The 12,738-nt window shown below is 42.9% G+C and overlaps 1 protein-coding gene across 18 annotated transcripts in view; it reads right to left on the bottom strand.

Annotated features, from left to right (window-relative positions):
• Nucleotides 1–12,738, bottom strand: part of fbrsl1 (fibrosin-like 1) — an 898,034-nt gene that overhangs the window by 676,240 nt on the left and 209,056 nt on the right. The window contains exon 1 of one of the 18 annotated variants that reach the window (XM_069932539.1): nt 5,582–5,670. The exons of the other annotated variants lie outside the window; for them this stretch is intronic. Coding sequence (XP_069788640.1) covers nt 5,582–5,632 — 51 coding nt within the window. The 5' untranslated portion in view covers nt 5,633–5,670. Of the gene's footprint in view, nt 1–5,581; nt 5,671–12,738 lie in introns of those variants that run through there. 18 annotated transcript variants of the gene reach the window in all.

Raw genomic sequence — 12,738 nt, 5'->3', positions numbered from 1 at the left:
TACCATGTCAGATGGCATTTACTACATCAGGTGGCAGCTCGTTCCACACTCTGAGTGAAGAAGTTCCACCTCATGTTCCCCCTAAACCTTTCCCTTCACTTCCCTAAAGCCATGTCCTCTCGTACTTAACTCCCCCATTCTAAGAATCTGAGTGGAAAAAACCTTCTCGCATCTCATATCTACTATACCTCTCAATCTTGTAAACCTCTATCAAATCTCCCCATTCTTCTTCATTCCAAAGTATAAAGGCCTAACCTGTTTAATCTTTCCCTAAATATGATTTCAAAAAACAGTTTTCTTATTTACATTAAACTGGTTGGGGAGGGGGGTTGTCTTTTGCATGGGACATACTTTTGACTGCGGTAAGAACTTGCATCGCTCAAGGCGTCAGGAGCTCGAATGGTTGGGACCAGGCGGTTCATCTGCATTCAGGGCTTTGGGAGCTCAGATGGATAGGCAGCTAGGGTGAGGGCCTGTGGTCATGGCATCAGGGCACTGGTGGGCAGGCAGCTGCGATGAGGATCCATGGTTGGGCAGGTGGGGTGTTGCAAGTTCGGGCAGGAGGGCAGCCAGGGCTTCAGGTGGCCAGGACATCAGAACCTTGGATGGGTGGGCAGTCAGGACACCGGGGGCTTGGATGGGCATGGCCTGGGCATTGGGAGCTCAGGTGGGCGGGCGAATGAGGCGAGGATCCGCAGTCAAGCCATCAGGACCTTGGATGGGCAAGCGGCAGAGGTGAGGGTTCATGGTTGGGTCGTCAGAAAAACTGGTGGGATGTCTACTTTTACATGGGTTTACTATTACACGGGATGGACTATCACATGAGTATATATGGCATATTCAATATGCTGTAAAACATAAAACCCCAATTACAATATTATGTAGTTAAAGCACTGGAACTATCAATGGATGAAGCTATTCCTTGTTATTGAATAAAGGAGTGTATCTAGCTTCAAAGGATACATTCCACATATGACTCCCAAATCATTCATAACTTCATATAATTTTTTTCTAACATATGAATGACCAACTATAAGTTAAATACAAATAAAAGCTCTTGCTTATATTCAAAAATTATGCAAAGAAATTGATGCCAAACCCACAATCTAACTAAATGACTTCAGACCAGTGGCACTCACATCAACAATGATGAGGTATTTCGAGAGGATAATGTTGAAGCACATCAGCTCCTGTCTGAGTGGCGACATAGATCCGTTCCAATTTGCCTACTGCAGCAACAGGTCTCGGGCATATGCCATCTCACTGGCTCTACACAAAGCCCTGGGACCCCTAGACAGCAAAGATTCATACATCAGGATGCTCTTTATTGACTATGGCATTCCAATACCATCATCCCCTCAAAACTGATTGGCAATGTACAAAGTAAGAGTCCTTAAATGAGTCTCTGTGTTTGTTGGGCCTCAATACCTGTAAGGTAAAAACATCATGAGATGGGACTGGAGAAGGAGTCACCCGGTACTAAGGAGTAACAGGATGCAGGTGTGACCTTGTACGCTCAAGATAAGTTTGGCACTAACAAGCTGATGAGCAGCAGACTAACAGTGAAGGGTAGCAACAGCTTATTCATTGGACAGTATAATGGTATGATAATTTACTAAGTGTGTGTCCTGAGGTATAAAAAAACACCACTTGCTGATATCAGGAGAACGCGCCTTCTCCAACTAACACTGTTAGTTGCAAGTGTTACAATCTAGTAATAATAACCTTGATTTCGACTCAGTCTGGTGTCTGACTCACTCATTCTCGAACAAAGCAGACCTAACAATTTGGTGACCCCGACGTGATGGGTGAGTGGACACTAGACGACGGTTTCTGTTTTTCTTGACAATCATCTCAGCCGGCTGACAAAAAGGTCCAGAGAAGCCTGTTTTAACAAAATTCTCTCTCTTAAAATCTTTATGATTGCCAGTAAGAACTGGAGATCGGACAAATTAGATGATCATAATTGAAGGTCGTCACCTGCCAGGATTGTAACACGTAAGTGTTTACAGACAAAACTATAAAAGTCCTTAAGGTGTTTTAGTGACATTTGATAAGTGTTTCGCCGACAAACTACTAGAGTTTAAAAAGTCTTTATTGTGATGTTGCAAAGTCAAATAGAGTGAGAAGGTGGTCTAAGAACAATTGGGGACCCGAGTTTTCTGCCCTAAACTGGTTATTAAGAGGAGAAATCTCCAAAGTGAAGGTTGGGCTTTGAAAGAAAACGAAGGTTCAGGCTTATTGGTCTCAATTGTATAAGACTCGCTTATAAATGTCCGGTAGGTATGATAATGTCTGTACACTTGAAAACTTAAGAATTTATTTCCCAAATTCGCCGTGGTGGAATACCACAGCGGACATTAGAGACCTTGAGACGATAAAAAGAGTACTCAGAGATGCCTGCCTGGTGAACAAGGGCGACGACCAACGACTGCAAAAGCTGTGTCCGGATCAGGTAGGAGATATCAATGAAAAAGTTTTCAGAATCTTAAGAGACACACGGTTTATTCGAAATATTTTTGACAAGTTAAATGAAGGTATTCCCAGCATCGCCAAGGATAAAGTTAAAGTTAAAGATAAAGTTACGTAAATTCATAGATTGGTACAGGGAAACTGGACAAAAATATAGCCCAAAAACTTGGTTTCCTAGTTGTAACCTAACTTTCAGACCTCTTTGGGAAAACAGAGAGTGGAAGACGAGCAATCAGAGTATACAGGACAGTCTGAGGTCCATCGGAGGACCAGACTTGGAGACTGTTTCACTAAAAAACTTTTGTCATCCGGCCTGCAAGGAGACATTTTTAAAGGCGATTTTTGTTAACATAGATCCTCTAAACGGACAAGAACCTAAATTAAGAGAGGCATTAGGAAGCGACCCCACAGCAATGGCTGCACAGTTGCCTGCTAAGACCTTTGACCAAGTTATTAGGGAAATTAATCAGGAATTAGAGAAGCCAAATACCAGTAAAGAGGCATTGGAGAAACAAAGAATTCTCCGAAAATGTGTAGATCGCTGGAAGAAGATGGGGTGGTTACCCGGGAGCGCTGAGATGTTCCTGACAGGTGAGGGAAACAAAATTCTAAAGCGTAGGGTCTTAGATAAGCTGGAAGAAACAAAACACAGAAGGGAAAGGAAAAGTGCCTGTTTCCGGTTTCCAGCCACGAAGTGTCCGGGTTTGCTCTCTCCCTCCCTCCTTTCCCCCTCCCCCCTCTCTCTTCTCTCCCCCTCTCTCTCTTCTTCCCCCCCTCCTCTCTCACCCTCTCCCCCTCCCAATCCCAATCTGTGGCGGTGCTGCCCTGAAATCCCCAGGTGGGGCAGGGCAGAGAAATACAATTTGGTTTTAATTTTGTGCCCACAATTCCAGCTCCGCATCAAATGGGATCCTGTTTTATCCTCTCTCCCTCCCTCTTTCCTGCACCCCCACCATTGTGGGATCAGGGCAGACGTTGTGGGCTGACGTATAGCTCACTCGAGGTGGGAGGGAAGGAAGGAGTGGTGGTTCCCAGTGGTGGGAGACCCAATCTGATCCAGACCAGTGATCACAGAATGAGAACCTTTTAAAGGTGTAACCATGAAACGGAAGTGTTAATCTGAAGACTTTTCTCCCAGTGGGGCCAATGAAAGGCATTTTCTCTCTCTATCTCTCGTGCTCTGTGTATCTGCCTCTCTATCTCTTACTCCCGCTATGCTCTCTCTCGCGCTCTCTCTCATAGTCTCTGGATGTATGTGATGTCATGTATGTACTCTGACAATAAATCTCTCCGACATGATCTGGTTTCACGGAGACTTGTCAGGGCAGTCATGCTTCCCTGGGCTCTAAGCCTAATTAAGGTGGCAGGCCATTCCCTACAAAACACAAAGGAAGGGAAAGGAAACACGGCGGCTAACAGAGCAGCCAAACAGGTTACTGGATATCAAGAACCTATACAGGAGATGATTCTGAGGTCCCATGGCAAAAAAGACAAATTAGAGAGAAGAGAAAATAGTAGCAAGTTGAGTGACCAAAAAGAGAAGGAGGGAGAGGGACCCCCACCAAATATTGAACACCTGATAGAAATACAGGAAAAAGCTAGCCCAAGTGAAAAAGAGGAATGGATGAAACGCGGTGCTACACGACAGGAGATCATCTATGACAATCGGACAGTACATGTCTGGCGCTCCCCAATAGGTACGATAGTTGCCCCCCGCCAATTACTTCCGCTATTATTTGAAGAAGCACATGGGCCGACTCACATTAGCGCCACCAAAACTTATAATACGCTTAAACAACATTGGTGGAATCCCCACTTACGCGAGCACATTGACAATTTTAGAGCTGAATGACTATCTGCAATGGGCATAACCAAAGGATCACCTTACCCCACCCGCTTTTACGATTTCCAGTACCGACAGCCCCATGGAAAGAGATCTATATTGACTATACAGATATGGGTACTGACCTTAGGACAAAGGAAGGATACCGATATCTGTTAGTGACGGTAGGTAGGTTCTCACGGTGGGTGGAGGCTGTCCCAACGAAGAGGGAGGATGCGGATAGTGTAATAGGCTGGCTGACACGAGAGTTGATACCCCGCTACGGGGTCCCCAGCAGAATATGCTCTGATAATGGGTCCCACTTTAAGAATGAGCTGATCTGACTTGTTGAAGAATACTTAGGGATCAAACACCGTTTCAGTAGTGTCTATAGGCCTGAGAGCCAGGGGCTAGTAGAAAGGGCAAACAGGACGATAAAATCCAAATTAGGAAAGGTTTTGGGTGGGACCAGGTTGAATTAGGTCGAGGCATTGCCATTAGTACTGATGTCTATGCGACAAGAGAAGGCCAAAGATACCTTCCTGTCACCACACGAGATTCTAACGGGTCGACCCATGCCCGGTCCAAAGACTGATCCAGCCTGGGTAAAGATTTGGGAAGAAAGGGAAGTGGAACTGGACCATTATATGCAGCTGCTGGGTAATATGGTTGCTTTAGTTTCACAACAGGTGGCGAATGCAAATAAGGAGTACCCGGACACTGAAGGAGTTCCAGTGAAGGAGGGAGACCTGGTGTATATCCGTAAACCTGGGAAGGTACATTGGACTGAAATTAGATGGATTGGACCATATACTGTTACCGCCGTGACAGATAGGTTGGTAAGAATTGACAAACCAGGGGATAATAATTGGCATCATTTTGCCTTTTGCTCCAAGGCAAAACAACAAGTAGCGAGTATTGGAAAATATGATGAAACTCATCTGGACAATGCCGAGGGCCCTATGGGCATTCCTGCTGATGGGTTGCCAAACAAGCCAACAGAGTAGTTCGGATCCATGCGGGGCCAAAGTTATTCTGAAGATAGATAAAGACAAGGATAGCACCTTCCAGTTCGATCTATGCTGCACTTCTATCTCTAATAACGCAGGGCCAGATGGGTCACTCACTAAGGGGCTGCAAAACTTAAGGTATTGGCGAAGGAATTAAAAGCCCAATCTGGATCTCTAACCCTGTTTTGTCCTGGTTACATGGAGTGTTTGGGAAATGGGGCACAATGTTGGGACAACTTTTCCTAGGATTGTTCATTTCTGTATCCATTTTTATCACCTGTGGCTGTTGTTGTATTCCATGCATTCGAACGCTGGTCACGAGGACCATTGAGAGAGCCTTTGCCAACCGCGATGAGCTGCCTCCAAAATATCAAGCTCTACAAGCTACGGAGCGGGACTTTCTCACATCACAGGAGGCGTCAAAAATTGCTGAGATCGATCCGGAGTCTGATGGAGAATGTGACGGGGAGGAGGGATTATAAAATAGATTGTAGAACAAATATTATAAAATAGATTGTAGCACAAATGTTAACTTTTATCTTAACTAATTACTAATGCTTAGAAGGGATAGCTAGTTATTTGCTTGGGGGCAAACGGGGAGAAAACTTGTAAATGGGCAATGGGTTCGGGGAAACGGATGGGGGGAATACGCTAAAGAGGGTTGGGGGGAGCCCTCACCCACCAGCCGAAAAACCCCGTGAACAGAACCTGTATAGAGCTTGGCAATAATAGGCGAACTAATGTAACGCGGTGGTAGCATAGTCAGGGCAAGATTGTCCTCTAAAGAGGACAAAGGAGGGATTGTAAGGTAAAAACATCATGAGATGGGACCAAAGAAGGAGTCACCCGGTACTATGGAGTAACAGGATGCAGGTGTGACCTTGTACGCTCAAGATAAGTTTGGCACTAACAAGCTGATGAGCAGCAGACTAACAGTGAAGGGTAGCAACAGTTTATTCATTGGACAGTGTAATGGTATGATAATTTACTAAGTGTGTGTCCTGAGGTATAAAAAAACACCACTTGCTGATATCAGGAGAATGCGCCTTCTCCAACTAACACTGTTAGTTGCAAGTGTTACAATAAAGAACCTTGATTTTGACTCAGTCTGGTGTCTGACTCACTCATTCTCGAACAAAGCAGACCTAACATACCTCATTGTATAAATAAATCTTAGATTTCCTCACCTCCAGACCACAATCAATTCTTCTCCACAATCTACATCAGTTCTGGAGGGGTGCATTTAGGCTCCTGCTCTACTCACTTGACACCAATGACTAAGTGGCTCAGTACAACGCCATCTACAGATTTGCTGATGATACCATGGTAGTAGACTGTACAAAATAGGGCTATTAGTCAGCATACAGGAGGGAGACGGAAAACTTGACTGAGTTATGTAGTAACAACAACCTCACACTCAATTTCACTAAAGTAAAGGTGCAGATTGTGGACTTGAGAAAGGGAAGCAAATTTAAATTCCTGGGCATCACCATAATTGGAGCACATTTCCTGGTACCAACACACAAATGACATTGTGAAGAAAGCACATCAGTGCCTCTAATTCCTATGAGTTTCCAGAGAATTAGTATGACATTGAAAACGTTGACAAACTTCTACAGATGTGTAGTGAAAAATGTGCTGACTGGATGCAATCAGGTATGGGGGAACCAATTCCTCAGAGCAGACTGCCTTGCACAATGTAGTGGGCACAACCCAATACATCACAGGCAAATCTCTCCCCACCATTGTGAAAATGAACATGAAACGTTGTCGTTGGAGAACAGTAATCATCAAGGATTCACACCATCTCCCACATGCTCTCTTCTCACTGCTGCCATCAAGAAAGAGGGATAGGTGCCATAAGACTTGTACTACCAGGTTAAGGCTAATCCTCCACCAACAATCTCCTAAACAACAAAATCAGAGACTCATTAAAGGACTCTTACTTTGTACATTTAGTACTGCATTTTTTTCTGTATTGCATTTATTTCTTTATTTACATTTCTCTCTTTTGTATACACAGCCTTTCGTGAGTGCAGTTTTTTTTGTACGATAAATAGAAATTCTGCCTGGCCTGCAGCAAAAAGGATCTCAAGGTTATATGTGATGTCATGAATGCACTGACAATAAATCTAAACTTTGAACTTCTTTTGAACTTTATTAATGGTTCATGAAAATTAATTAGGAAGACTGAAAACATTTGGAAGAATAGGCCATGTGGCCCTTTTATCTCTGTCACTTTACTGCACTCACCCCATATCCCTCGATTTCTTCACATCTAAAACTTTGTGTTGTTCAAACTCAGAGAAAACATCCACTGCTTTCAAGGATAGTGCACAAAGATTCTGGATTAAGAAATAGCTTCTCATCTGTTTTGAATAGGTGACTTTTTGTTTTGAGATGACAACTTGTTCAACACATTTTAGTTAAAGCAAACATCAATAACCCATCTATCCTGTCAAAATCCATTCAAATTTTATCTATTTCAATTTCACCGGCTGATATTCTTTGAGGCAGGTCACCTTGATCTTCTTGGGCATTGGTAATATGGATGCCCTTTTGAAACCTCTGATCATTGTAGCAAAAAGTTGAAAATAACTGCAGTGTTACACACCACACAAAGAGCAGCAATAGACAATGAACCAGACAGTATTTAAGTTTAAAAAACTAATTTTATTTCTCTTAAACTATTGTCTTAACTTCTGAACTATCCTTAACATTAAATCTATCCCCAGCTTTACAGAAGTTTTGTGTCCTTGTGCGTGTTATACCCAAACCATTACGGTCCAGGACAAAATCTAGAAAGTTACTTCAAAGTTCAGTCTTTCAAATTCAGTGTTGAAGCATAGGCCTTTGAAATTTGAGGCCCAGAAGTAATGTTGAACTGATGTAAAGACTGGAGTTGTGGCTGCTACAGACTCACAAATTCTTCTTGTGTTGCCTTTGAAGAAATGTCTATCCTCACGAGCTGTGGTCATAACATTGCTGGTCCTTTTGTAAATAAGATTCAAACTGGGTGGCCTACACGAAGCTTCCAAGACCCTGGCACCAGTCTCTCTAAGTGACTTCACTGTTAGTCACACTTAAAATGAAGCTTCCAAAAAGACTCCTGGCCCAGGTCAATCCACTGAAAAAGACCAGTCATTCACAGAGCATGCCTTGTTCTGAATTCACAAAAATGAGTGGCCACCAGAGCTGCTTCAAAAAGCTGCTTTCTCTACAGCAGTCAGAATGATTCCCCCTTGCAAAATCAGTGCCTTTGCAAATGTATCGAATTATCGCTGGGTTGTGACTTGTGTGAAATGTTAAATGTTAACTGTGACCATTCAGTCTCTCCTTCTATACTATCCTCACAAAGATAATCCCATTTGACTAAAACAGGAGCTTGAAAGAGGAGAAACTCCAGATGATTCACACAGGTTTTCATGATCAAGCTAGGCACACAGTCCAGGTCAGTCGCTTTCCCAGGATCCACTCTCCTGAATGTTCCATTCACCTCAGTATCAGAGATTGGGAGCTGTGATAGTACAGATTCTATCACCAATGTGCATATGTACAGATTGTTGTGCAGGATGACTGTGATTGGCTGAGAGCGTAGCCACGCCTACTGGCAGGTCTTAAAAGGTTGCTCCTAGCCAGACCAGGTCATTCTGGACTGGTCGACCTACATGTGATAGGCTCCAGTCTTCGAGTTAATAAAAACCTTGGTTTGGATCAACAAGCCTTTGATTCTTTCGACGTGCTCCACAGGAGCACAGTCACTGGGCACTGAGGGGCCTTGTGAGGGATCTTGATTGTTTTCTATTTCAAAGCCAAGATAAAAGGCATGGAATGCATCCGGAAGCAATGTACCGCAATTGATGATCTCTCCTTGTTTCAACTAATAGGATGTAATGGCATGCTAGCCCTGCCACATGTGTCAGGTATCTATCCGAGATTCCAGCTTGATAATTATGATATTTTGATCTGTGAAGAAGCTCAGCAGACCATTAATCTAATCTGGCAACATGCAGTTCAAACAGTTTTCATTTCATTAGAACTTGAGGTGAGAATTCATGCCCAGCAAATGCCAATATACTGTGCAGTTGTCTAAATCAAAGCAGTAAAGCCAGAGGGCAGTCCATCATTTTCACATTATATCTTGTAAAAGACAGAAAGCTTAACAAAGCTGTAGGCATGAGCAAGTTGCTACACTTCATTATACAATGAATGTCATTTCCCTGTGCACATCAGATCTATCAACTGACCCAGTCCATAAAACTTCAAGTCTAGTAGTTATCAAACATGCTTCTTTTCCGCAGTTTCACTTGTCGAATCAAATACAAACACTGCTCCATCATTTCAATGCATCCATGGTTAGTGAATCTATCAATTCACTGATTTATGCAATGCATGACATCATCAGGATTTACAATAGTTTTACAATTCATTTCTGAAATGCGCATCTAAATATGCCTGCATTGAATGAATCATTGCTAAAGTGAAGCACATATCATAGTCTTAATTCTGTTCCATATTGAAGCCATCGAGAGATAACTTCACAATCTTCCTTATCTTCAACATTATTCAAGCATTGCCAATTATATCAGACCTAACAGCAACAGAGCAATTCCCTTCATCTTAGGGCTCAGGAAAGGGGTACAAAAAAAACATAGCAGCCATCAAAGGGACATAATAATTTAAGTAGTGGGTATTGATCGGGACCAAAGGCAAAGCAGCCCATTTTTCAGAAAACTGCATTAATGTGCACGATGGAAACTGCTCACACATGAACTATACAAAATGATATGTTAAAGTTTTAGTAGTTAGGGACATGGATGAGTCTTGTTAGGAGAATGACTTTTGTGCCTATACATGTAATTCCATTTTTCCAAATTCCATAGTAGAGGTAAGCACCTTCAATAACAGAATATGACTACAAGGCTACACAGCAAGTCATCTTGGGTGAAAGCTAAAAAGGCCAAACCAAATGAAGTACCTGGTGGCCAAAAGCACAGGAGATCAATGAGGATAGTAAAAGAAATCATCATCTCAATCACACACAATATCATTCATAGCTTTGACCAGTTTTATTTTCAGCCCTGTGCTTCGGTCAGAACTAAGCACCTGTGAATGGCAAATCCTGAATGAAGCAGGGGGTACAGTTGCACAGAAATGTTTCTTCAGAATGATAAAATTAATAGAAATTGACTGTTATTGGACAAACTAAGTAGCTCTGGGTACTGTTGTCTTTGGTTTTAATTCTATGTGATCTTTGACAGCCAACACCCCCCCCCCCCTCCATCTTCCTACAAAAAGTCAACAAATTCCTCTGTTCCATCAGTCCAAATTCAGCAATGATATTGCTTGCAGGCATGAGACTGTTGATTTCCACCACCTACAACCTGATCCCACCATCAGACACATCTTTCCCTCCCCTCCTCTTTCAGCTTCTCCAAGGACCGCTCCCGCATCGATTCACTTGTCCACTCATCCCCTCCTAACAATTACCCGCTTGTAACTGCAGAAAATGCTACATTTGCACTGACATCTCCTCCTTCACCACCATTCAGGGCCCTAAACAGTCCTTCCAAGTGAAGCGGCGACACTTATGAATCTACTGCATCCAGTGCTCCAATTGTGGTCACATCTGCATGGGAGAGAATGGACGCAGACTGGGAGATCACTTTGTTCAGCAGCTTTACTCTGATTCTCCCAGTGGCCAACCCATTTCAATTCCCTGCTCCAATTCCATTATGGTTTGTCTGTCCATGATCTCATGCATTGCTCAAATGAGACGATTACAAATTGGAGGAACAATGCCTCATGATCCGTCTGCGAACCTTCCAAACAGACTGCATTAACATTGACCTCTTGTTTCCATTAGGTTCCTCCTCCACCCCCCCCATCCCTTTTCTTCAATTTCCCTGTGTTTCCTTTCCTCCAGCTCCCCTCATTTCTCTTTCTTCCTTATTCTTGTGTCCTTTTATTCACCTCTGTATTCATATAGGTAGATGAGGTACATAGATGTTAGAGAAATCCTTGACTACTAGGATCAGGCTGGAAAGTAGACAGAATGCAAGTCCAAAAGGCACCGAAGCAGAAAAAGGATATAGAGTCAAAGCTGCAAAGAGCAGTGGGAAACTGGAAGATTGGGATAACTTTAAGAGACAACAAGGGGTTACAAAGTGGGTAATAAGAAATGAGAAAAAGGATTATGAAAGTAAATTGGCACAAAATATAAAAACAGAAAGCAAAAAATTTTATAAATATATAAAACAGAAGAAGGTGGCCAGAGTTAACATAGGACCCTTGGAGGATGAGAAAGGAAAACTGGTAGCAAAAAATGAGGAAATGGCCAAGGCATGAAACAAATATTTTGTGTCAGTCTTCACGGTGGAAGACACGTCCAGCATGCCCAAGTGCGGAGTTAAGGATGCAAATGTTGGGGAGGGCCTTGATAAAATAGTTGTTACAAAGGAAGTAATGATGGAGAAACTAATGGGACTAAAGCCAGACAAATCCAAGGGTTCTGAAGAAAATGGCAGAAGTTATAGTTGATGCATTGGTGGTCATATACCAAAATTTCTTGGATTCTGGGCAGGTCCCGGCAGACTGGAAGACAGCAAATGTGACGCCACTTTTTAAGAAAGGATGTTGGCAGAAGACTGGAAATTATCAGTCAATTAGCTTGACGTCTGTAGTTGGAACAATGCTTGAAGCCATCATTAAAGATGAAATAGTGAAACTTTTGGAATGTAAGGGTTGATGTTGTATATTTAGATTTCCAGAAAGCGTTTGATAAGGTGCCGCACAAGAGACTTATCAGTAAGTTACAGCAAAGGAGTCCAGGGAAGTATATTGGCCTGGATTGAAAATTGGTTGTCTGATAGGAGGCAGAAAGTCGGGATAAATGGGAGTTTTTCAGGTTGGCAGAGAGTGGTAAGTGGGGTGCCGCAGGGGTCAGTGTTAGGCCCACAACTCTTCATCATTTACATTGATGACTTGGAGGAGGGGACAAAATGTGGTGTAGCCAAGTTTGCGGATGACACCAAATTGAGTGGAAGAGCAAATTGTAATGAGGATGTGGAGAGTCTGCAGAGGGATATAGTTAAGCTGGATGAGTGGGCAAAGGTCTGGCAGATGGAGTACAATGTTAGTAAGTGTGAGGTTATCCACTTTGGCAAGAAAAATAAAAGAGCTGAATATTATTTAAAGAGTGAAAAACTTCAGCATGCTGTTGTGCAGAGGTACTTGGGAGTGCTTGTGCATGAATTGCAAAAAGTTAGGTTGCAGGTGCAGCAGGTTATTAGAAGGCAAATGGAATGTTGGCCTTCATCGCTAGAGGAATTGAATTCAGTAATAGGGACGTAATGTTGCAACTGTACAATGTACTGGTTAGACCGCACCTGGAGTACTGTGTCCAGTTCTGATCTCCATATTTGAGGAAGGATA

This window comes from Narcine bancroftii, chromosome 4 (assembly GCF_036971445.1).
Source record: "Narcine bancroftii isolate sNarBan1 chromosome 4, sNarBan1.hap1, whole genome shotgun sequence".
Classification (NCBI taxonomy): domain Eukaryota; kingdom Metazoa; phylum Chordata; class Chondrichthyes; order Torpediniformes; family Narcinidae; genus Narcine; species Narcine bancroftii.
The sequence above is the reverse complement of the archived record's forward strand: the minus strand, read 5'-3'. Positions and strand labels throughout refer to the sequence as shown.